Source organism: Sphaerodactylus townsendi, linkage group LG07 (genome assembly GCF_021028975.2).
Source record: "Sphaerodactylus townsendi isolate TG3544 linkage group LG07, MPM_Stown_v2.3, whole genome shotgun sequence".
Lineage (NCBI taxonomy): Eukaryota > Metazoa > Chordata > Lepidosauria > Squamata > Sphaerodactylidae > Sphaerodactylus > Sphaerodactylus townsendi.
The window spans coordinates 76,019,462-76,045,896 of NC_059431.1; the positions used below are offsets into that span (position 1 = coordinate 76,019,462).

The 26,435-nt window shown below is 41.9% G+C and overlaps 1 protein-coding gene across 1 annotated transcript; it reads right to left on the minus strand.

Annotated features, from left to right (window-relative positions):
• Positions 1–721: 721 nt before the first annotated feature.
• LOC125437007 (cytochrome P450 1A5-like) lies at positions 722–26,435 on the minus strand. The gene is made up of 6 exons (XM_048504379.1): positions 26,289–26,435; positions 7,155–7,278; positions 4,885–4,974; positions 4,663–4,783; positions 2,792–2,878; positions 722–2,130 (listed from the first exon to the last, which is right to left on the minus strand). The coding sequence occupies exons 1-6, from the start codon at positions 26,433–26,435 to the stop codon at positions 1,848–1,850; spliced, it is 852 nt and encodes a 283-aa protein (XP_048360336.1). The 3' UTR covers positions 722–1,847.

The window sequence follows — 26,435 nt, forward strand, 5'->3', positions numbered from 1 at the left end:
GAGAATTTCCAATCTGGTTATGAGACTGAAACAGCCTTGAGGGAGTGTGACTCTGAAATTTCTCCTTGACTTCTCCATATCTTTTCATACCAGTGATCACAATACCTTCTGAAACACATTTCCAGGTTGGGACTGGAAGGTACCATTTAATTATCTGGAGAATAGGTTTAAGGAATGTGGTGCCGGAAGACTCCTTGGCCTTCGGGGTCTCACAAAGCTGCATCTTGTGCCAGACAAGCCAGACACCCAGATCTACGTCTCCGAGTGAGGTCTTCTGCAGATTTGAGCTTTGTCATCAATGTGTGAATCTCAGCTCTATCTTGTGCTTCCAGCTGATCCTAGAGAGGCTGTAGAAACCCTGAACCAAGGCCTAGAGCCAGTTCTGAAGTAAATGTGGGTTAATCAACTGAAGTTTAATCCTGATCAGAGAGAAGTGCTACTGATAAGTGAAAGGTTGGAGATGGGATTTTTGTGACACCCACTCTGATGTGTTTGCTGTGATGGACTGCCTCACATTCTTAACACTGAGGCAGGCTTAACATCCTCTGACTGAATTGACAGATTTCCCACCTTTTCTCAGGGTCTGTGCTGCAGGTATGATAGTGTGAGGTAATCTAAAAGCACTATAGCTCAGCCCTGTAACTCCCGAGAAGATGAAGGAAGCCAAAAATTTTACTTTTGACAAATCCCTTATCAAGGCACCAAAAAATTCTGAGGCAGGTTCAACAAACAAAATAAAAATTTATTAACAGATGAGATTGGATAGGAGAAACTTAGATGAATGGTAAATAGACAGGAGAAAAGTATATATGCAATTTTAGCTTAAGTTTCAGAATTCAGTTTTTAGGCACTGGCACAGATTTTAATTATGACTAACATTGCAATCCTAAGAAGAGTAACTCCAGTTTAAGGCCATGCAGTGGCCTACTGCCCACGAGGACATGTGGGATCACATGTCCCTGGGCAGAGGCCATTTAGTCACGTGGGGGGCAGAAAACCCCATGGCCACATCCCTCTGTGCCTAGGGATCAGTGGCGGCAGCTGAAGGGCTGTTGCTGGACCACCCTTGGAGGTGGCTGCTCTTGGCATTCCCCACACAGAGACATCCTTGGCCACCGGGGCCACGCATGGGGAAGCCCACCAGGGGCAGAGAACTGGGACACTGAGCCTCTCCCCTCCTAGCAGTGACCCCAGTGGAGCTTCCACCACCACACCTCTACTTGCTCGGCAGCTGTTGTGCAAGTGGCCCTGTCCGGCTGTGCCACTGGAGCGCTGCCTGCCTTCCCCGCCCTCCCCCCACAGTGGCTGTCCAGCAGCACCCCTTTGTTCATCGGAGAAGATGCTCCCACCACTCCGCCAGGCCCATAAAACCCGCCGGCTGGCCCAGAGAAGAGCGTCACTCATGCAGGATGCCACCATGAGCCTCCTCAAGGATGCACCTCTGCTACTGCTCCTGCTGCTGCTGACCTTCACCTGGTCGGGGTGCAGAGCCTCCTCACCCTCTTGCCCCTCCAGCCCAAATTGGACCACCTCCAAGGGGGTGGCAGATAGGTGGGGTGTGGTGGGAGGGGTTGCTTCTGGACCATTCGGACTACCCCCCTTCTGGCACAGCTGCCAAGCTTGGCACGGCTACCAAGCCGACAGCAGCACGTCCACATCTATTTCCCATTAGGCACAAAATCTAGGGAAAATGGAGCCCGGGGGGGGGGGGGCAAAAACTCAGATTTTGCCCTGGGCTCCACTTATCCTAGATACACCTCTGAGCCCATGGCTTAGACTGGAGTAACTCTTCTTAGCTTTGCACTGTGAGTTAATAAAGTGAAGCATTATTCTTTTTACAGAACTGATCAAGTGCGCTGCACTACCTGAAGTTGGTATGGTTTAGGAGACATAGAAAGCCCATATATTGGACTTAGATCTAAGTGATGATCAGCAGGCTTCTCTAGTTTCAGGTGTTGCAGGATGGTGGTGAGGATAATAAAAACTTCATTGCGGGCTACTTCTTCTCCCAAGCATTTTCGTATCCCCATTCCAAAAATCATAACCTTTTCAGCCAGGTTCTTGTTGAGTTCTCCGTTTTCATTCAGAAATCTCTCTGGTTTAAACAAATAAGGGTCTACCCACAACGTTCTGATGTAAAAAAAAAAAGGAGTTTTAAAATACCTTTGCAAAGTATCATTTATGCAAGATGCCAAGATTAAGTGACCCAACATCAATGTTTACAAGTAGAATTCACTTTTGCACTTCTTATAATTTCCCATCCCTGAGAAATGAAAGCTCTTCTTGTTACAAAGCACATCTGAGTTTGAAATATGGTCACTGCTAAAAATAATTCAGATAGCATACAGGAAAGTAAAGATTATGTTGCCCACCCTAATTATAAACACAAAACATAATGGTTAAGAAAATGCCATTTGAGTTACTAGAAGAGGAGAACTTGAAGTGTATTGTTGTCAGAAGAAAAACTGCTAGCAGTGTCTGAAAGCATCACTAAGCAGAGAAGAGATGGCAGGAAGCATTTTTGTTGGGGGAGAGATCTGTGCACAGAGCTTACACATCCACACACTAGAGTCACTGAAATAGATTATTCACAGTCACACAGACCATGGTCACCAGTCCAGAAAACCCACAACAGTTACTGGAATATTCAACCCTGTTCTACCCACTCCCCCACAAACACATACCTACATCGTACATCATAATTCATTAGCTATATAATATATGCTACGTGTCACACAAGAAACAATACTCCCTGTAAAGCCATTATTTTAAAAATTACATAGTTACTTACTCATCATGATTTACTTGATACATATTCACAAAGATACATGTGTTTTGAGGAATGTAGTACCCATTGAGAGTTGTGTCTTTAGTGGTACTAGAAGACCAAAATACATCATTTTAGTTCAATTTGGCCACTCTAGATTTGTTCTACAATTGAGGACATGGGGCTCCCAAAATATTATATATGTACATTATATTCAAATGAAAGATGATGTAACAAACATTGTAATTCCTTTTTGAAGTAGAGGCGATTTTCTTGGTTAAGCACCTAATAACTTATAAATACATTTATTTATGTCAGTGGTTCTCAACCTTCCTAATGCCGCGACCCTTTAATACAGGTCCTCATGTTGTGGTGACCCCCAACCCTAACATTTATCCATTTTACAGATTGAGAACACTGATGTAGAGTCTTAGGCGATCCCTGTGAAAGGGTTGTTCGACCGCCAAAGGGGTCCCGACACCCATGTTGAGAACCACTGATTTATGTATTTATTAAAATATTTATATCCCATCTTTGCTCTTGGTTCAAGGCTTACAATAAGTTTTAAAAGTTTTAGTTAAAACCAAAATAAAACAGCAACCCCAAACATCTCCCCACTCCCTATTTAGAGTCAAATTACATTTTTAAGTCCATTGAAGTCAATAGGCTAGAAGGGGGAACTGTTTAGGATTACATTATTAATTCTACCTTAACCCACCTGAACAGCTCACTGTCAGTTCTTGCCTCTCTCCCCTTCCTTGATAAGTAGAGTTGCCAACTGTGGTGTTTCAAGCCTTTTTTTCCTACTGAACGGACACACATAATTTCCTGAGATTTTTAGGTTCTAGGTTCATTTTGAACTATAAACCTTCACTCCAGTTTCCAAGTGTATCACAGGGAGCAAGTGTATATGCTTAATATGCTGTGAGGTAAATGTGTAAAGGACATTTGTAAGGAGGTTACTGAGATCACTGAGGCTGCATTAATATATAAACAACTAAGAAGGTTTATTTATTTACAGGTTGGTTTTAAAGGAACAAACCATCAACACAGGTCTCTGGGTAGGCAAAACAGAAACCTGGCTGAAGCACAAGAATTTAAACAGACTGACTTCTAGGAGTAGTTACTTTTCTGCAATGCTTTCGGGCACTTTTGTTTACTAGCCACTAGGTTAGATCCTCTCTCATACACACACCCTGCCCTTTCCCTAAAGTCAAACTAAATTGCACAAGGTCTGCTCATCATCAGAGTCAGCCCTAACAATTGAGCAATCTCTTCTCTCCTAGTGATAGAGCCAAACTGCTCTGCCACACTTCCAAGCAGAGCTGCCCTCCACTCTAGCTGCTCTTTTTTCTGAGCCAGACCTGAGCCAGTCGCTGCTCTTTTCCTGGAACAGAACTCAATTTTCCTTTGACCTGTGTTCCCTCCAACATCTCCTCCACTTTCACAAAGGTGACTGGATGCTTGGAGCAGCACTCCAGTGAGATCACATGAGTGACTGACTTTCCCATTAGGGTCAGGACAGTTTCCTGTCCATCACATCTGGGTTCAAAATACCTGGAGTTTTTAGGGGTGGAGCCAGGAGAGGGAAGGGTTTGGGAAGGGGTGGGACCTAAGAGGGATATAATTCAATAGAATCCAATCTCCAAAGCAGTCATATGTTCCAGAAGAACTGATCTGCTCCAGAAGAACTGACCTGGAGATTAGTTCTAATCTTCGGACCCCATCTGGAGGTTGGCAACCCTATAGATATCGCCATCTAATAGATCATCATCTCTATTGATAGAGACTTTTCACTTAGCACCCTACTGGTTGTAGAAAATGTTAGTAAAACTAGTGCTAGCAAAAAAAAACCACCCTGCTTTTCTTAAACGTAGACTAGTTCTGCTTCTTACCTGTGAGGAATAGTGAATGGTATAAAGGAGGTGTGCCTAAACAGTTCATTGATGAATGCTTCTGTGTAATGCAAATATTTTCGATCATCAAATCTTGGTAGTTTTAGTCCAATCTTTCCATCTGCAAAGGAACAAGTTGTGCACAATTACAGAAAATGGTTCCCAATTAAAGGATTAATTTTGTTTCTAGTTTTCTTTTTCTTTCATTGAGAATAACATTACCAATTTCTTCTTGAATTTTTGCTTGCATTTTGGGGAAATTTATCAGGTACAGGAACATCCACTGCAGGTATCCTGACACAGTGGCAAAACCTACAAAATAAAAGCATTAAGCTAAATGAATTCACAGTGTGATTTTTCACTTTATCCAATGTTCACTTGTAACATTAAATTGAAATCAATGGCATTTAGTGGTATGTAAAATTGTGCTATGCAAAATTCCCAGAATGTATTTCTTTATGATATTCCAAACTAAATCAATTGAATTTTAAATAAAATCCCTGACACCTTCAGATTTTAGTTTTTTGCACAATGACAGTGCAGTCCTATGCAGAGTGACTTCTAAGTCCATTGATTTCAATAGTCTTAGCTTGGAATAACTCTGGGTAGGACTGCACTGTTATGTTAGAAGTTCCATATATTCTGATGTCTATGAATTTTGCTCATCAGTAGCACTTGGTGTTTATTGTGATTTTTTTTGCCCTCAAATCACAGCTGATTCATGATGACTGTATGGTTTTCAGGGCAAGAGACATTCAGAGGTAGTTTGCCATTAAACAAATGATATGTACAATTGCAGATGGTCTATTTAATTATTTAGCATGTCCTAATTTCAAATATTTCCCACGTTGATTAGTAAAGTGGAATTATGTGAAATTGTATTCTAAGCACAGGTTGAACCAGTTTACCACCAAACATATTTGTCAACTGCAGATCTAAGTTGACACAAAACTACCAACCATGGAAGTTGGAAGAGGAAGTGCTTTGCTCCTGAAGGTGGGAAGGAAGGGTGGAGCACATTGGAAGTATGCCAGTAGTCCAGTCTACTTCTCCCTCTGGAGCCTGCTTCATGTCATCTTGACGGGAAGGAAAGGCACAAGAGGGACATTTTGCTGGGATCTTATGTTGCGACTAGCGAGAACTACAGAACTGCTGAAGGATGAGTACTGTTTGTATGCCAGTTTAATGAAATGTATCATGATCACCATTTTCTCTGAATGAGTGGAACAAAAAAGCTCTCCTAAAACTGTTTTCTTTAAAGAGATAATGGGGGGAAAGTCTGGAGGAGAAGCAAATGAACTATAACTATAACTCATCTTGAAAGGGAAAATTTATCCTGGTGACTGTGATTTTTGGAAGGAGAGGGGAGGAAGGAGGAGTTTGCACAGAAACTGGACTGATTAAAATTGAGTGAATCAAAAAGGACATTTAATTAGTTCAGAAGGAAATGTACTGGCAAAAGTGAAGATGGCAGAGAAGAAAAGAACCCAGGCTGCATATGACTTCAATGCACAGGACCCAGTGCAAGAAATTGAACTGTTGCTATCTTCTATGTGAAATGATATGTTGGATATTTATTATATTTTTATTTATATTTCAATTTATATCCCGCCCTCTCCCATAGGGCTCAGGGTGGCAAACAATAAAAACAATAAAACAACCAATACAATATATAATAAAAACTGTAAGAACAATGACAGATGGCAAAACCTTCCGTACCCACGGGAGGCCAGATGAAGGATAAGATGATTGGGGAAATAACAGACATAAAAATGACACTAAAGGACTAGCTACTAATTTTATAAAAGGATTTCAAAAGAATTTAAATTTCTAGAGACAAAGGTAGAAGTAAATCAGCAAGGGATTAAGCTGAGAAACTATTCTGTCAGGATTTAAAGAAAAAGGAGTGCACAATGTGGATTCACAGAATGCCAGAAAAAGAGGAAGAAAATCTTAGAAAATACTTCATTCCAGAGTTTGCAAAGTTCTTGTTGCTTCCTGTTGCAGAAATAGAATCTGTGGTGGATAGTCAAGAATAAGAATCTCCCTCAGGACTGTCATGCATGTGACAAAAAGGTCTTTTTAAAAAAAGATCCTTCATTTGCATTAGCAAAAAAAGATGCAGTTTCAAGGTCATGATCTAATTCTCATGAAAGAACTGTGTGAGATTTTGCTGAAGTGCAGCATACAATTCTTACAGATGTTCTCAAAAAGAAGAAAATTCCTTTCAGGTTGATGCTGATTGAGAGGTTGGGATTCGCCTATAATGGATCCTATCAGAAAATCACAGATATTCCAGATAAAAGAAAATTCTTCAACAAGAATTAAAAGAAGAACTCTAGACAACTTGAAAGTGCTTGTTGCTGCCTTTCCTTTCTAACTTTTTTCTTTTATAGAGAGTTATATACACCAAGGGATTAAATTTTGAATTAGGATGGGTAGGAGGGATAGAAACACAGATGATATAGTGTGGTAAAATAGCATATACTTACCAGCTCCAAAGATATCATTAACAGTAATTATTATTTTATCACTAGATAGGGCTGCAACTTTGCTATCAGGGTTTTTTGGGTTGCTTACACTTAATAGAGCATCAGTGATGTCTCGGAGATTATTCTAAAAGAAACAAACAAGAACCTCAATGCTATCAGTAAAACCACTAGTTTCCAGCCACAAAATAAAGGGCTCAAAAGCATTTGGTAAAGCGTCATGAAATATATTTGAAACATTTAATTTTTAAAAATTTGTCTTCTTTCTTTTTAGACAAAGTTCTGGGGATAGACTTGTATCATTTAAAAGCTATTACAGCACATTTTATTGGGTAAAGAACTTTGGTTCGTATATATGTTAACCTATCAGCATTTGTAAACTGTACTCATAATCCCTGTGGGTAGGACCGCAGAGTGCAACTGCTGCATAGACAGTCCCTTTTTCTATTGAGAAACATCAACGACTGGAAGCATTACAGGTGCATCTGATCTGTCAGTCAATATGAGGTCCATCAGGTAAGGCCCTTCCTTATACCAGCTGCGTGGGGACTGCTTAGAATAGTACTTGAGGTAAGGGTTAGGTCCACAGGACTATTCAAGAGGGCTTTCAGCATACCTCTAATTGAGACCCCTCCTCCCAAGAACCAGCTGGACTTGTGCTTCCCTCTTCCAAGCCTAGTGATTGCCTGGTGCTCAGCCTCCTGATTTTAAGCCAGGAGCAAGGGAGGCAGATCCTGTTCAGGTGCCACCACTTCACTTCTAGTATAGCCCTATCCACTTATAGTCAGGCTGGTTAAAGAATAGATCCAATGCCCAGATCCCACAGATGTATCCTCTCACAGAATTAAATGTATCTAAATAATTATTAGTGAGCACAAAGAAGTCTTTCCAGGACTACTTACATTATAATGTCTTGCTCTGAATTGTACCAAAGGAAGAAAGAATTTCTCCTTCAGAAAAAGCAACCTTCAATTTTCTGAAGGTTGAATACAAACCATGAGTAAAATACATGCAATATATAATCAATCTTACTTAACCAATCATACTTTGTACCAACATCGTTTATCCTACTTTGGATTTACAAATGGACTTTGTAAATTCTAGCAAAAAAGATTACTTTATAGCTGTTCTAAAGTCACACTGTGTTCACATTTCAGATAAGAGAAATCAAACTCGTTAAGGGCAAGGCATGCATGCAAAGTGAACTCTCTCCTACTGAGGTCTGCTTTACATCTAAAATAGTAGGCATACTTTTTGGAAATCACTAATGTTTAAAGAGGACCCATGCATGGGTAAACTTATCCTTCCAAACACAAAGTTAAACTTAACATTCAGTAGGTACCCTTAACATGTCTCCTGAATAAATTATGAAGCAGTCCTAAAAGAAAGCACAGTGGATGTTTCTGCGAGATCAAGGATGGGATATCTTCATTCAGTAAATCCAGGTACAAGTAATTAGCAACAGGTGAAGTTCAGTTAGAATCCTGGAAACGTACTAAGAACAAGCTTCTAGGCCTCCTGGCTGAAAATGAATTGGTGTATTTAAATAAATATGTATTTAAATAAAGCAAATCTGGGCATTTGCATGTTTTGGCTCTAAATTTTATGGATGTTATCGATCATATTGCGTTGTTCCCTGCCCTGAGCCCAGCTTGTTCAGGGTAGGGCGGGATAAAAATCTAAAATATTTTTTTAATTAAATTGTTTTAGTAACTAGCATCCACCCTACATAAAAGCCAATACAGATAATTGAGAAACTAATCAGGATGTTTCAGAGAGCTAGAAATAAACCACAAATGAAATAAGTAGTTAAGCTATACAGCACATGACGTTACCTTGGCACGCTCTCCTCCAAGTGAAGCAGGAACTTAACAAAAGCTGGTCTTTAGTCTTGGAAAAGCTTCAGGCTTTTGTTCCCCATCTGAGTTTTAAGGCCCCAAGCTGCAATATTAAAATCGATCCAACTTGGTTTCCCAGTGACAGCTTGGTTGAATGGAAAATGTTTTCTCTAGGTCTCACTCATCTGATTATATGCTTTACTATATCCTTTCTAGGGTGTATCTCAAAGAGGTGTGTGTATTTTCCCAAGCCAAACAGTTCCCCATCCATAGCAGATTGCATTACGGTTCACAACAACTCACACATACTCAAGAGAAGCAACTGACTGCAAACTCTTCATTCAACAAGTCTCTTCTCTGGTCCCCCAAAAGAGCAGGAATCAGCAAATGGAGATCCCACAGCCAAATCCAGCGTACTGAAAAAGGGTGGATCCTCCATTGTCAAGAGGGGTCTGAATGGATTCACATATGTGGACTTGAAAGCAGTTTACTCTGGGAGGTGAGGACAGGACTAGGCTCCATTTCTACCCTGGAAGTGGCTCTCTAAAGAGTGTCAAAGTTGATGTTACTTTTTAAATACACTTGATCAGGATTTTCCCAACTCGACTCTCATATGGCAGATGCTGGGAACTAAGGTCCAAGTACCTCAGGGGATGAATTCAGACGAGGACCATGGCATAGGAAAAGGAGAGGCTTGTTGTGCAGAGAGCAGGAAATATTTTATTTTTCCCAGTTGACTGTTAAAGGTCTCACTTCTGTTTTGTGAGCAGCTCATGCCTGCCATTTTCTGCCACTTTGGAATTCTCCGTGCCACCCACCATTTGCAGAAAGTTCCCACGAAGGTTTTCTCTGCTTGCAGATCATCTGCCTGCAATTTCCACCTAAAACGTCCATGAATAAACTTTGTTTTCACTGCCGATTCGGGGCACGTGTCATTTCCTCCCTTTTTGTTTTGAGGGAGGTGTCTTCAAAACCACAAAGATTCAAAATATGCACATATTGCTGATTCTTATATGAGGAAGATACCTTCCTCAACAAAACAAAAGGGAAAATGACACAAGCACCAAATCAGCAGTGAAAACTAACTTTATTCATATAACTTGTAGATGGATATTGTGGGCAGCTGAGCTGCAAGCAAAGGAAATCTCCATGGGAAAACTTCTGCAAATGCCGGGCGGCACAGAGAATCCCAAAGTGGCAGAAAATGGAAGGCGCGAGCTGCTCACAAAACAGAAGTGAGAGCTCAAACAGTGGTGGGAAGTGGGTAAAAGAACTGCATTGGGGTGAAACTCTTTATTTCGTCGTGCCATGTGAACAAAAAAAGTCAAAATGGTTCTTTTTAAAACATCTACAAGACATTTTATTTGTGCGGAATGGGCTCCTATTTGTACATTGGTTAGAATAGAAATGTCACTTTGAACAGCTGAAATCATTATCTCTGCAAAAAGAAAAGAAACCCCTGGACTTCTTCCCTTTGGGGTAGTGTCTGAGAGTGCTGAACTAGCATTTGAAAGATCCAGGTTCAAACTCCCATTCATGCCATAGATGCTCACTGAGTGACCTTGGGCCAGTCATGTTATCTCAGCTTAACCGACCTCACAGGGTTGTTGTAAGGATAATGTGGAAGATAAAACAATCGATGTAAGCTGCTTTGAGTCCCCACTGGAGAGAAAGGTAGGGTATCAATGAATTAAATAAAGCCTTATTTTCTTTACTTTGCCTAGCATACTGTTGGTACAATATTCATATATACAGTTATTATACAGTGATTGCTCAGCAGGGAGGAAAGAATACCCTGCATATGAAAAGAAAGAAAGAAAGAAAGAAAGAAAGAAAGAAAGAAAGAAAGAAAGAAAGAAAGAAAGAAAGAAAGAAAGAAAGAAAGAAAGGCCCTAAGTATCAATATAATTCTGCAGTGCTGTAATGATTCCTTAAGCAGGTTCTCTTAATTTCCAACTTTCACTTCTTTAAAAAAGTAAGTCTTTATCCACTTCCTTTGCGGCAATATAAGGAAAAAGGCATATCTCTACAGGAGAAAGAAAGAGACTTACTTTTTTAAAAAAAAAATGCAAGCTGAGAATTCAGAGAACCTTCCTGCAATATCCTTGCAGCCCTGTAGTTCAATCATTGCCCAGTGGGCTGGAGGTTGTGTGAGTGGGCCGGACAAAACAACAACCCCGATTGAAAAAAACCTAGCTCAAAATCCGCTTCCTAGAAAAGATCGGGGTAAAAGTGGCCTCAAAAGTGCCAGAAAAATAAACAAACGGGGAGAAACAAAAAGTGAAAACTAAAGGCACAAAAATACGGGCGGCAATAAGGATATGAAGCCATACGAGGTCAGAACCAACGAGAAAAAGCCACGCAGAAAAGCCCTTGTTTTCCGAGTAGCGCATATTCTCAAATAATATAACTGTTGGGAACGGGGGGAAGTGTTTCAATATTTTTCTCTTCTGGATGAGGCGTAAGCAACTGAACGAAGAGCGCCCTCTGCCCGGAAAACACGCCCGAGTAACCCAGCCCTGCGCCCCAGTATCTGCTCTTTTATGTAACCTGCCCACTCTACAAGAATGCCTCTGTACAGCTCACCTTGTCGTTAAATGCAGCAGATCAGCTGTTCAGTGCACTGAGAATTCCTGGGGCGTTTTCTATTTCTATTGCTTCGGGCAGTTCTTGTTCTTTGCAATGGCAACTTTCTCAGTACAACCCATTTACTTCTGGGCGGACCCTTGGGACGTTCAGAGAGCGGAATGCGGCTGCCTCTTGTGGCTTCAGGCAATGATCTGGAGTTTGTTGTCCTTACGGGGAATCAAAGTTTCAAACCGGAGGGCGAAAAGGCAAGGGAGGTTAGACGGAAATCAACTGCAAGGACAGAACTCGGAGGATCTCTGATCACGGAGAGGGTGGTGACCAGCGTGAAGGTCTTTCTCTCTCTCTCTCTGGCCTCATGCCTCCGCACACATCTGAGATTTGGGGGCGAGGAGATAGATGCCTTCCAGGATAAACGCCGTGGTCTCCCGCTAAACTTTATCGCTGTGCCTGCCTGTTTAGATTTGTTGCGATTGGAGCCAGCCAAGCGGATCGAGCAAAATAACGGCACAGATGTGTAGACTGGGATCTTCATAAAGCAAATGGGAGTAGTAGGATGGTATATCATAGCTGTGAGAGGTGCCCCATTAGCTTTTATTCGAGAACACCAAGGAAGTGTCTGACATTCGAGACCCAGTTAGTATTAAGGCTGCCCCTGCTTTTGTCTAGCTCCTTGCATGCTCAGTTTTTCCTTCAAATTACCCATAACCAGCCATGCCTCTCCCTAACTGCCCACACAAGTGGGTGTGAAAGGTTAGTTTGAATTGCTGGGGCATGCACGGAAATTATGTTCATACATAATTCAGTTCGCTTTTGCACTTCCCCCTGTATGACTATAGCTATTCCTGAATTCACAAAATGAACTGTGAATTTATTATAGTTTAATGCATTGGGGGTGGGGAGAGACAGAGAGAGAACTACTTTCTGAATGTGGGTGTGCCCATGTGATGCTACAAGCAGAAAAAACATTGCAGCACCAGGTGAATTTCTGTTTTTTGATAAGGATACATAGGCAGCCTAATCACATGGTAAATACGGTTGAATTACACGAATTTTTCACTTGGGGGAGCCTTCCAATTAGAAACATCTTTTAGGCCTAATTCTTAAATTTCATACATTACATGGGTAAAGAAAATGTGCTGAGGCATTCAAGCAGCACACACTGCTACAGTGCTTACTGGGCCAGTTACTGGCCTCCGTCTCAGGACTGTTGTATAGATAGGTTGAGCAACAAGAACCACATATGTGACCATGAGCTCCATAGTGAGGGAGGATTAAAAAAAATTAAGAGTTGGTTTTTATACCCCTATTTATATCTACCATAAGGAGTCTGAAGGCGGCTTGCACTCGCTTCTCCCTTCCACATCAGACACTGGTGGGTGGGGTTGAGAGAGTTCTGAGAAAACTGACTATCTCAAGGTTAAAGAAAGGAAAAGAACCTGTCTGGCTCTAGTGCGAACTATAAAAATCTATTTTAATGAAAATAATTTAAACATTTTCATTAAAATAGATTTGTATAGTTCGCACTAGAGCCAGACAGGTTCTTTTCCTTTGTTTAAACAAGATACTGTCTTGGGCTCATATATTTTACTTGGGCTATATATTTTATGAAGTCGGCCCGCATGGGTCGCAAGGAAGAGGCGAGACGTGGTGATATCATCCGGTGGAGAGAGCCAGCAGCAGGAAGCCTTGGATCCGTGGACCTGGCAACTCTGCCGTGTGCTAGTCCCTGGCACCTTTTATTAGGGTTTCTCTGGGGGCGTGTAAGGGAGGTGAACAGGCAGAAGAGCGGGAGAGCATCATGTGATGTATGATCTCATGGGGCTGCTACGTGCAGGAGGAAGCATCCGCGTCTGGGTCTAATCCATACCCGGGGGCAAGAGCCCTTTTGTCCCTTTGTCTGGGACACCTGGTGACCGTGAGTCAGGTAGTTCATGACCTGTGACTCACGGGGGAACGGGGGGGTGGGGGAGCGTGTGCGCCCAGAAGGCCGCAGCTGGCACAGGCATTCCATGCGCTCTATCTGCGGTTCTGCTGGGTTCGCGGGCTCACCCCTACATTTTACTATGTCAAGGTTACCCAGAAGGCTTCATATGGAGGAGTGGGGAAACCTGATTCTTCAGATTAGAGTCCGCTGCTCATGTGGAGTAGTGGGGAATCAAACCTGGTTCTCCAAAGTCGAGTCTCCACTTTTTACTGCTAAACCACACTTGCTGTCAATTATACATAAACAGTAAATGAAGAGACACATATATGAATCTAGGCAAGCTTATGACTAGATTAACTGGGCAGAATCATACATTCAAATGCTTATCAGTGCAAAAAGCATTCATAAAAAGCTTGCGAATGAGGTAGAAATTGAAGGCTTAATCCAAATAACAGAATACAGTTTATTCATCATAGTTGAGATACTAAGAGATGAAAGCACAGATTGTCGTTCAGAAATAAAGTTTCTGTTTAGATTCATGTATTCAGTATTGCTATGGTATAAGTGAGCGCCTGAATAATTTATGCAACAGTTATTAAAGAAGAAGGGAAGGGAAATTTCCACCAGTTTTCATAGCATTCCTTAAAACCCTCCTTCTCCAGATCTGCTATTGTTTTTCAAATTGCTGAACTACTAAGGGAAATAAAGCTTAGCCCTCTACAGAATATTCTCTGTAAACATCATACAGTAATCTTTTAATCTGATCGACATGAACCAATCATAGCGAGGAGTGGCTGCCCAGAGTGACATAATATTTTGGGATTCACAGATGAAAACTGACAGAATGAGGAATGGCTTAGAACAGCTTTAATATAAACAGCAACTAAGACATTGTATGCAGGAGTCCCTAAGCTTTGTTCTAAAACTAACAGCAAGTTTTCAAACTACTATTTCCCCTGTGCTGTTAAATGTCAGGGGTTGCCAGTGTGGTGTAGTGATAAACAGCAGTGGACTCTAACCTGGAGATCCTCTGATCTGGAAAGTTACTCCACCTGAGCAGCAGACTCTTATCTGGTGAACTGGATTTGTTTCCCTGCTGCTATAAATGAAGCCTGCTGGGTGACCTTGGACTAGTCACAGTTCTCTCAGAAGTCTGTCAGCCCCACTTACCTCACAAGATGTCTATTATGGGAAGAGGAAGGGAAGGAATTTGTAAGCTGCTTTGAGACTTCTTACAAGAAGTATAAATCCGAACTCTTCCTTTGCACATTATAAGCTTGATCTCTACAGAGTAGAGATGTGGCAAGCAGACCCACTGCAAGACTTTTCTACTATAGGTCTGCCAATGATGTTTCTACACATCTCAAATTTCAGTTTTCTGTGAGTTTCCGGGCCAGTTGCTGTTTCTATATCCTTATCTTGTAGTTCTGTAATCTCATCTGCTCTTTATCTGTGGTTCAAATCAGCCCAAACCTCTGCTGTCAAGTGATGGAATTTCCATTTTTTAACCACATTTACACACACACACACACGAAGTCAACTTGGAGACTACTTCTATACAGGGAGCCAATCCTGAGGACTGCTGTGGTGGAGGTGGCCAGCACAACAGAGCAGCCACTGGCCCATGTCTTTTGCACATGTTGCTGGAGCAAATGACAAAACACGACTCTCTGCATGGCACAAGCAGTGTAGCAAATACTCAGAGTCCATAGCACCCAATGAATCAGCACTCATGAATCAGTGGCCTGGTTCTTTATGGTATCTCTGGTGCCTTGGCAAGCTCACTTTCTTGCCTCTCCTGCTGTGCCATATGCTGAGGAGAGAGTGGGCCTACATAGAAACAAGCCCTTCTCACTGCAGATATGTAAGGGCTGAGGCGACTCAATCCTACATAACTGTACAGTAGTGGGAAGAGTCAACCTTACATAATCAGAAGTACTCTGTTAATTAAAAATGGGCACGGTTAATATGAATAGTTATATTATTGTTTGTGTGAGGTGTTTGTCAGCATGGCTCACACAGCATAGCGTACTCAGGCTGTTCTTCTGCATGAAAGTAATTGGTAAATATGCAGAGTGAATACCACTCCTCAAGATGCAGAGTGAGTACCATTCATGTATAGTATATTATGTACTTGGATTTAGTTGTTAGAATCTGTCTCTAGAGAAAGATAGATCAAAACATATAATTGCCTAATGTCGCAACAATGCACTCCTAGCCAATCACTGCACAGGAATCAGCCATGTATGGAACTGAGTCCTGCATGCCGATTGACCCACTTCCAATCCCCATCCAGTTTCCTCCCACCCCAAACACCAAGCTGGGGCAGCCCTGGCACCACCCTCCCTATTCCCTCATCTCCCCCCACAAAAGAACGTATCAGGCCTGGCAGGGCATGGCCGACAAGCTGCCCTCCCGCTAGCCTGACAGCATCCTCCCCAGTCCCCTGCCCACCATTACTCCCACCCTGTGGAGGGATTCAAATAATTTAACAACAGGTTCATTGCCCTAATGACTATTTTAAGTATAAAAAAACTATTTACCGAAACGTAGTTTATTATTTCATACAGTTAATAAATAAGAACAATAAAAGAGGTACATAAACTAGATTATGTTATAAGAAAGAGTTTTAAAATATTAATGAAAAATATTAAATAATACATCAACCCCAAATCCCAGATGTGTGAGGAGGCATGAGGCCAGAGAGAGAGAGAGAGAGAGAGAGAGAGAGAGATCTTCACGCTAGTCACCATGCTCTCTGTGATCAGAGATCCTCAGTGTTCTGCGCTTGTAGTTGATTTCCGTCTAACCTCCCTTGCCTTTTCGCCCTCCACTTTGAAACTTGGATTTCCCGTAAGGACAACAAACTCCAGATCATTGCCTGAAGCCGCAAGAGGCAGCCGCATTCCACTCTCTGACCGTCCTGTGAGCATGGAGTCCCATGGGGATGGAAGCGTTGGTTGGAGCACCCGGGGCTGGCATAGGGGGAGTGCCGGGCACTCCTGTGAGGGCACCTGTGCCAGGAGTAGCCGGGGTGTCTTCTCTTCCTGCCCCCAGGCCCGCCTCATTGCCTGCAGCTACCCCGCTGGCTCCACTGCCTGCCCTGCTGCTGTCGTCACTGCTGCACCCCAGCCTGGAAGCTGCCCGGTGGCAGTCCCAGGCAGCCGGCGGGGCCTGGTGGGACCGGGCAGGAGTGACAGGCAGCAGCCTCCGCCTGGTCAAGTGGGGCTGAGTGGCACCGTCTGCAGCCTTCACTGAGCCTGGCAGGGCCAGGCTGGGCAGGGCCGCCCATCTGTAGCCTCCCCTGAGCTGGCTGGGCTGGGGCGCCTGGCAGCAGCCTCCTCCAGGTCTGGTGGGGTGGGGCCACATTAAGAGGGGAAGGAGGAGGGGTGTGGGGGCAACTTTTCCGCCCCCAACGTGACCAGATTGGCAGCGGCCCTGGGTATTTATCCCCATATGTCCCTGTGGCAGCTACACCACTGCCGATAGCCCATATTGGTTATGGATCAAGCAAATGACATACCAGTAGTTCCTTCCAACAGTAGCTTTTGGATCTACAGGGAAAGATAATAGCAGTGAGAGAAGAGACTGTAATTGCTGACCAATGAAGCTTGTTTTTGCAAATTATGCCTTTGTAGAATGATCCCAAACCAAGCAACCATTATACTGCAGTTTAATATATGGATTGGGCTTCCATGATATTGATGGAGAGGGAGCAATCAGGATTGAGCAGGAAAATTCATATAATCCATTCTTCTCCTTATCACAGGCCTATGTCATGCCACACATCTCTATAGTAGTTTTACCATATCTCCATTTCTCGCAGGAGATCTGTTTGGTGAAATTGGAAGGGAGGCACAGTTGTTTTTCCTTGTGATGATACAACATTTTATGTGACCCAGAAGTGATATTACTATGAAAGAAGTGATATTCTTGAATTTACTGCAAAACTTTGATTTTCATAGAGTTTTGGTTGGGGCTAGGGCACCACCTCCTGCATGGTGACATCACGTCCAGGTTATGCTGAAAGTTGTGACATCATACAGGGATGAAAATTGCACCCTGCTTTGGTAAATTCCCACCTTCTCCCATCTCCTGTTGCCAGGACAAGCAATTAGTAATGCAACAAGCACCTAAGCAAAGCTGGTGCAGGTACAAATTCTTTTAGCTTGCATTGCTCTGGTTCGCAGAGAAAATAGGCAGTCCATGTGCCTCAATTTGTTCTCTTGAGGAAGGAAGGGAGTCACTGATATCACATTTGTTGGTCTGGGATCACAGTTTAAGTCTCAGAATTCTTATGCCAATGAAGGTTATGAAATAAAGTATCAGAACTTCAACAACAGATAGACTTCTGTTAAAGAATCCACAATTGCTCCCTTTGCTTGATATCAAATTATAGTAACTGCTTTTCTGTATCAAGACAGTACTTTGTACATTTTTCAATTCAGTAAAAGTGAGAAATGTGGATTCCTAAAGAAGCTCCGCATAAGCATTGGTGAGTTCCTTTGTCCCCTTGCCCAACATCTCTGCCTCAGTTCCTCGTACTGAGAGAAAATATTGAATGAATTAAATGGGGATTATTTTACTTTTTTCACTGCTTTTTGCCTCCCTTCTAGGTTTCTTTAAATATTTTTTAGAGATATAAGAGGATTTTCAACCAGGGGCATATCTGTCATGGGGACATAGAGAGTCAAATGTCCACGGCATATCTGTCATGGGGACATAGAGGGCATATCTGTCATGGGGGACATAGAGAGTCAAATGTCCACGGGCGCCCCCATTTAGTCACGTGGGGGGGGAGTGCGCAAAAAATTCAGGTTCGTTTGTATTTTTTAGTGTTGTTTCAGTTTTGGCCTCCAGGGATTTTTCCCTTTCAGGAATTTTTTCGGGAGACTCTCCTGATGATACCACCCAGGTTTGGTGAGGTTTGGTTCAGGGGGTCCAAAGTTATGGACTTCCAAAGGGGGTGCCCCCATCCCCCATTGTTTCCAATGGGAGCTAATAGGAGATGGGGGCTACACCTTTGAGGGTCAATAACTTTGGAACCAAACTTCACCAAACCTGGGTGGTGTCATTAAGAGAGTCTACTAAAGATACCCTGAAAGTTTGGTGCTGCTAGCTTAACAATTGCACCCCTGACAGCAGGCACCCTCCAAATTTCCCCATATTCTCCTTTTAAATCCACCCCCTTCGGCATGGATTTAAAGGGAGAATGTGAGGTCCCCAGTTTAAACATTGAAAGAGATGCTGTTTAGGGTGGGGGAGAATTTGCCCCAAAACAGCATCACTTTCAATGTTGTTTAAACTGGGGACCCCAGATTCTCCCCTTAAGGTGGATTTAAATGGAGAATCTGGGCTCCCTAGTTTAAACACCATTGAAAGTGATGCTGTTTGGGGGTGGATTCCAGCATCACTGAATTTGTTCTTCTGAGAACAAAAGTGTCACTAACGAAGAGCAATACACCAGTGTCCAGACATAATGATTTAAAAAACAAAATGTGTATTTATCAGCTGACATGAACAAGAGTTTCATTTGGGCCTAAGAAAGTCTGAGGGGAATAAACAGAAATCAGTGCAGATAAGCATAAAAGTTTATCAGTAGAACAAAAAAGCAAATGCAAGGGTTTTTTTTCAATCAAGTTAATTATTAACTGGTCATGAACATGCAAAGTTCAGTATTAGAAAATTATGAACCTTCCTAATACTGAATGGATAAAATGTTGACCTTTATTCTGTGACTCATTCTTTTATAGTGGCTCTGCAGATTATTTGCTTATTGTTTGACTTGCCCTTCTCTTAAACAGAGGTTTAAAAAGCATTCATACAGTAAATCTTAAAACTCGATTTTGTACCGGTACTTGAAAACACTGTGTAGTCTCATTATTTTGTATTCTTTTTTGTGGATCTAACAGTTTGGTCAAAGTGCGTGATTTTGTATCTTGCACGCAAAAGGTGTTACCTACTTTTATATTTCTTAGATTCCCTATTTATGTCATTGGAATTTAAAATACTTGTTGCACCAAGCTTAGTATTTTACCAATAAAGCACCAATGGGCCAAACTTCATGCTACACAGTCCTCAGGTCATGTCCAGGTCTACTGCAAGGACTTTCAATCAGAAGCATACTGCGAACTCCCTGATGAGAACTGAGTTCCCAGCTTCACAGGGGCCAGAGGGGCATAAGCCATTACCCTACCTTGTTTCTTGCCCTGGAACTGCCCCAGGTAGATGCTATTTAGTCACTGAGGAAATCTACATAGAGCTCCCCAGTGCCCCTCCAGGTCATTTCTGGTCTGGAAAAAGAACAAGGGAGAAATGTTAGAATCAGGGCACCTTTTTTGTGTGATGCAGTCCTGATTTGAATGAGGTGCGTTGAGCATTTATATTTCTCATATTTTAGGAAAAGGTAGATGTAGCAAGTAGTTTCCTACCTAAGCAGATCTTTAAACTTGAAATTCTACCCAAAGACAACTTATTATTCTTGTCTGTGACACAGTAGGTATAGCTGATTTCAAAAAATAATTAAAAGAACTATGGCCACTTTTTCTATGGTTGCTAGGGTGTGCCTGCTAACTGGCAGGAGGCCTGTGGATGGGGACATGGGGTGGGGCGGGGGGAAGGTCTCCAGTTGCAATGTCACTTCTGGTTTTAAAAAAAGATGGATAGCACTACCAGAATCTCTATGGTTTTACCTCTGTCACCCCCCTTTTTTTTTTACTGGAAATGAGACATTGTGCAGCCAGTATTATGATTTTTGAACATTAACACTCAGATTGGTGGTGGGCATCGGGGGGAGAAGGTCTATGACCACCTGGCCTGACTGAAGGCCTGGCAGCCCTGATTCCTTCCCCACACTGGCTCAAGGAAGCTTACACCCCCCACCCCCAGTCTCATAGTATTCATAGAACAACCAACAATAATAACATCACATTTGGGTAAAATCGTAATACTACTCCCAGAAACAAATCGCTCAACAAAATGCAAATGCTGAATAAAATAACAGAAGCTAAAAAAAATCCCTATTCCTAAATCTCTGCATAAATAGAGTTCTTGTCCCATCCATTAGGCTGTCTGAGAAGTAGCATATAAATTTTATAAATAAACCATTGATAGTGCCACAATGGAAAAAGTATGGTCTAGAGGAGAATAAGTGAACAACACAGCGTAGAGCAGTGGTGGCGAACCTTTGGCACTCCAGATGTTATGGACTAAAATTCTCATCAGCCCCTGCCAGCATGGCCAATTGGCCATGCTGGCAGGGGCTGGTGGGAATTGTAGTCCATAACATCTGGAGTGCCAAAGGTTCGCCACCACGGGAGTAGAGGATAGAAATGGTGAGAAGTGGCTGGCTAGTGGAACTCAACTGGCTTATAGATTCATAGGGTTTCCAACTCCAGGCTGGGAAATTCCAGGAGATTTAGCAGTAGAACCTTGGGAGGATCAGGTTTGGAAAGGGGACCTCAGTGGGCTATATTGCCACAGAGTCCATCTTCCAAAGTAATCATTTTTCCACAGGGGAACTGGTCTGTGTAATGTGGAAGTCAGTTGCAATTTTGGGAGATCAGCAGGCCCCACCTGAGGGTTGTTAACTCTAGATATGGAAGGAGAAAGTGCACCAGGCAGCTCAAGAAATAGGAAGACTGTATACTCCTAATAAATGCCCCCACCCAGCAGTTGTTCTCTACAGAAGTTGAGAAAATGTAGGAATAAATGGAAAATGTCAGGCTAGATATGAAAGGTGCATACTAATATCTGTTCCATCTCTGCACTTGTGTTAAGCTGGGGAGAAGACAAACAGCGCTGTATTGAGTACTATGGGGGTCTCCACACATAGTTCCTACATTTGTCTAGGGAGGATTATGCACAAAGTCTTTTTGCTTGTTTTAAGACAATGAGTTAAATATCAACTTTCTAAATCCAGTCTTTTTGGAGGGTAGCCCAATCCAGAGCCCTCCAGAGTGCTCTTCGGTGGTGCAAAGAGGCAAAGTACACAGAGGTGGAGCTACCAGGGAAAAGGGGTGCGCATTGCACCAGGGATGCGCCTGGGGGGCAGAAAATCACCACCACCCCGCACCCGGGGCACTCCCCCACACGCTTACCTTAGTGAAACGGTGCAGGATGGAGAAGCAGCCTGTTCCCTTCAGACTAAAAATGGCCTGCTGGGAACTACACTTCCCAGGAGATATTGCGAGTCCCAAGGTCTCAAGAAAAGTATAGTTCCCACTAGGCCATTTTCAGCCTGAAGGGAACAGGCAGATTCTCCAGCCTTCACTGTTTCACTAAGGTAAGTGTGTGGGGGGCTGGGCTGGGCTGGGCTAGGTGGGGTGGGGGCAGGGTGCTGCAGAGGGGGGGGGACACAGAGTGTGCACTGAGCACACTATGGCCCAGCTATGCCTCTGAAAGTACAAAGCAAAACTCCCTACCACTGAAAAGCCCTGCATTGGGGTTAATGAGTTTATGCCACCTAAAAGGGTGGTGTAGGTCGGAGCCCGGGATTGCAGTGCGTCCGGAGGGAAAGCTAGGGTGAAAGCTAGAGTAACGTTGGCTCTTCCCTGGCAGCATTTCCAGAACAACCCACTATGCTGGTGGGGCTGGCATTGGTGCTGGGACATGGATGTGTCCTGAGAGGCCATGGCAGCCACACACTGGTAGATTTCCCCCTCCACCTGCATAAGTGTTTCAGAGAGGGCATTTCCACCAGACTAGGGTCACACCACTTCCACAATTCCCTTCAGCCCCACCCTCTTTCTGGATTGGGCTGTTAGTCTTTTCTAAAATATCCAAAGCAAACAGTGCCCTTAATCTGTAATTTTGAATCAAAATCAAACTGGTAGATATAAATTAAAAGCTGGCATAAACTATTTAAGATTTCCCACCAAATTAGTTTCAACTCTTATTCCATGCAATATGTTTAGTACAAATCAGAACCATGTTACAATTGTGCTAATTTCTGCAAAAATAAAAAAGATTAATAAAAGAGTTATTTGTTTCTTGCAAATCTCCTTCTCCTTTAAAAATAATTTCTGTATGCATCATTCTGTTGGTTTTTATATACCACTTTTCTCTACTCTAAGGAAGTTCCAAGTTCTCTATTTAATGAAGTCTCATAGCAGTTTACAATTACACTTTGGCTATATTCTTTAGAAGTAGCAGAGTTGTAAAGAGAAGCTGACTGCTAGGATTCCTTCTGTGTGTCCATCAGGCACTTGGGGCTTGTGTTTTTCAAACAGCAGTCCCTCTATACCTGCTACATGGTAAACCACTTTTAAAAACCAGAAGTCTGCTGTTTTACAAATTGCTGGATAAGCGTAAAGTAGGTCTTTGTATCACATCCTCAGGACCAGACCAGACAAGCTCAGAAGTTTTGTGTTTCACTCTCCCAGCGATTTTTTAAAAAACTTAACTTTTGGGTGCATGGGCGCCCAATTTGTATTAAGAACTTGACACATGAATGGGAGGGAAGTTAAGCCTTACCCACAGATGCTGTTTTCTTGGCCTGGAATGGCCTCAGGAAAACCACCAACACCCTGGTCCAAATCCAACTCAGTAACTGCATAGCTGAAGTATCGGTTTTATAAATGGCTCTCACCATCAGTTTCTAGAATAGGCATTTGCTCCTCCAATCCCCGTACCCAGGCTCTTCCTGGCTTTTCCAGCCTCCCTGTCCCATAGCAAAGTATGGCAATGCTTCCTAGTCAAAGATGCTCAGAGCAGGAGATAGGTGGCCTCCCTGGTCACAAGCTGCACATTATGCAGTAAAGAGCCACTTGCAGCTCACAAGCCAGTTTGGCCACCCCTGGTATATAGCATGTGCCTTCATTTAAAAGTAACAGTTACAAATTCCACTGAAATCAAGCTTTTAAATAATAGAAAGCAGAAATCTGGCAATTTCTAAATTTTTCTATGCTATATATTTTTGACAACACTTTAGCATTGACTTCTGGGATATGTGTTGTATCTGATGTTGTTTTAATATGTATATTTTATTGTGTAGTGTGTGTATTTTTAGGAGCCCCATGGCACAGAGTGGCACAGCCTGCCATCTTTCCCAAATCAGTAAAATCAGTACCCAGTTTGCTGGGGGTAAAGGAAAAATCACATCGTAAACACGGTCTGCCTAGTGACTATCGTAATGCAATGGATCCCCATGGATCAATAATGACCCATTGCTTATATTTTAACTTGTTTGTAAGTATTTGAATTATGTGATTTGTTTTGGTTTAATTCGTTCAGATATGTAACTATTAAAATAGTATAATAGCTTTTCATCTTAATTTCTAATCTTAATGTTAATGTTTTTAATCTATTAGATGCCTTGTAGCCGTGATGAGGACAATGAAGAAGGGAATAAATTTGTCAATAAATAAGTGAAACAATCTGAAATATTTAATGACTTAGTAGTTGATTCCTGTGGAGCTAGATTTTGTGACTATTAAATCTATTCTTCTTACAATGAGGATTATTAGAAGAAGTAGAAGAGTTGGTTTTTATACCCCACTTTCACTACCAAAGCTGCTTACAATTACCTGAGAGAGGCTGAGAGAGCTATGAAAGAACTGCAGCTAGCCTAAGGTCGCGTATTTAAACAGATCACTTATGTGGTGTAATCTCTAAATCTATGGTAAATCATTGCATTTATCTTATTTTGGCATTATTCATCTATGTGAAATATTTCTATGCTGCCTTTTCATCCAATTCGGGGGCCTCAAGGTGACAAACATCAAAACATTTCAGACATTAAAAATAATTTTAAAATAAAAAGATAAAATAGAATAATTAAATAAAACAAACGCATACAAAATGTAAAACACACACAAGGGGGAGGCTTAACAAGAGTTATTGAAGGAATGACAAGCAAAACAAAAAAGGCATCACCCGCCAACAGAAGACAATAGGGGGAGACTAAGGAATCTCCCTGGTGATAAAATTCCAAAGGTTCAATGCAACAACTGAGAAGGCCTTTTCTTAGGGTCCCCCCCCCTCTTTCTATCCTCAGAATGCTGGGGCTCCCATAGATGACCTGAACGATTGGATTGGTTCATATGGCAGAAATATTATTAATATGTTCCCAGGGCATGCATCACTGTAGCAAGAATCTGTCCAAGTGTTATTTAGATCAGAATCAAGAATAAATGTCATATTTTTATTGTCGGGGGGGGGGGGGAGGATTGTTTTTGATCATTTATTCTGTAGTTACATTAAACAATAGCAAACTGAAACTATTGTACTTTGGTCACATTGTGAGAAAAGTTGAAGTCAGCAGGGAACAAGAAAGAACCCAAATGAGATGCACTGATTCTATAAAGGAAGGCATGGCTCTCAGTTCGCAAGACCTGAGCAAGATTGTTAACAATACCATGTTTCTCCGAAAATAAGACTGTCTTATATTAATTTTTGCTCCCAAAGATGCGCTATGTTTTATTTTCAGGGGATGTCTTATTTTTCCACTACACAGCTGCATGCTCTGGTGTTCTGTACGATGAACATGCTTCCAAACAAAAACTTTGCTACGTCTTACTTTCAGGAGATGTGTTATATTTAGCACTTCAGCAAAACCTCTACTACGTCTTATTCTCAGGGGATGTCTTATTTTAGGAGAAACAGGGTAGAATGTTTGGGAGGACATTGATTCATAGGGTCTCCATGACTCAGAAGCAACTTGACTATACTTAACATACACATTCATTAAGAAACAATGCAGTGTTAGCTGTGTAACATTATAGACTTGTGCTGTTCTAATTGTCCTGCTGAACAGTTTCTGGAGGGTACTTTATCAGGTTAAAACAAATTCAGGATAAATTCCAGCAGCTGAACAGAAGCTCATTTTTAGGAAAGTAGATTCCTCTATAGTCAGTGGATTTACTTCCAAGATAAATATGGTCAAGATAGACATGCTAGTTGGTAGGTAAATCAGTCTTGTAACTTGACCCACATTTTTTTCATTTAATCATTATTAATATTTTGCTGAAACAAATTTCAGATTAATTGTGAAGCAAATCTAAATAAATTATCATTGCAGCTTTTAGTTGCAATTTAAACAATTTGTTTCTTCTGAGAAAATATTTATTAGTAAACAATCTGTTGAGCAACTGAGACAGAATACCAGATATACCATTCTAGATTGGTTTTGCACATGTGTGACGTACTAATTAGCTAAATCTCAGTTCAGAGAGTTCGCTTTTCACAGTGACATTTAAAAATTAAAATACAAACTTATTTCTATTTTGTAAAGAAATATGTCCACAGATATCAATGAATATAATTAATATGCCCACCTTGGAGAAGTATGAACAGATTTTTTTTCTGGGTTCCTTCCCAGTTGCAACTTCCCACACTTCTGTAGCATTCTCCTTTAGTACAGTAGTTACCAGAATGTCTCAGAAAACTTTAAAAGAAATGTGGTAGAGGCATTTAATTGCCAAATAATATTAACAGATTGTTCATCAAAGTCTTGATGTAAATTATTTTACCGGTAAGATACAATCCTCTCTAAAGAAGCAAGTTTCTTTTATTGAGATGATTTAGCAGCTTCAAAGTACCCAAGTATTTAGCCAAATAGTTGTTCAATAAAAAAACATGGTTAGAAACCTCAGTGAGGCATGATCTACTGAGGCTGTTGAAAAGCTGTTGGACCAGCTTTTCATGAATCATTCATCCAAAGTCCAGGATCTTTTATAAGATACTTGTTTTAAACTGCTGAATTCTGATCCTTTGCAGATGCTAAAAAATATTAAATGGAACATCTCCATGTACAAGCACATAAGAATGCCTGGCCTTGGTCATCACCTGTTTCTGGATCTTCTGGTGGGAAATCCAGTGAAAAGTCAGTTGATTCACTCTTCTCTTCTTGGCGACATGAAGGATGGTAATTTCCCATCTTTTCACACCGGACGCTTTTAACATGCCAAGACTTATAACATTTTCTGTAAACAT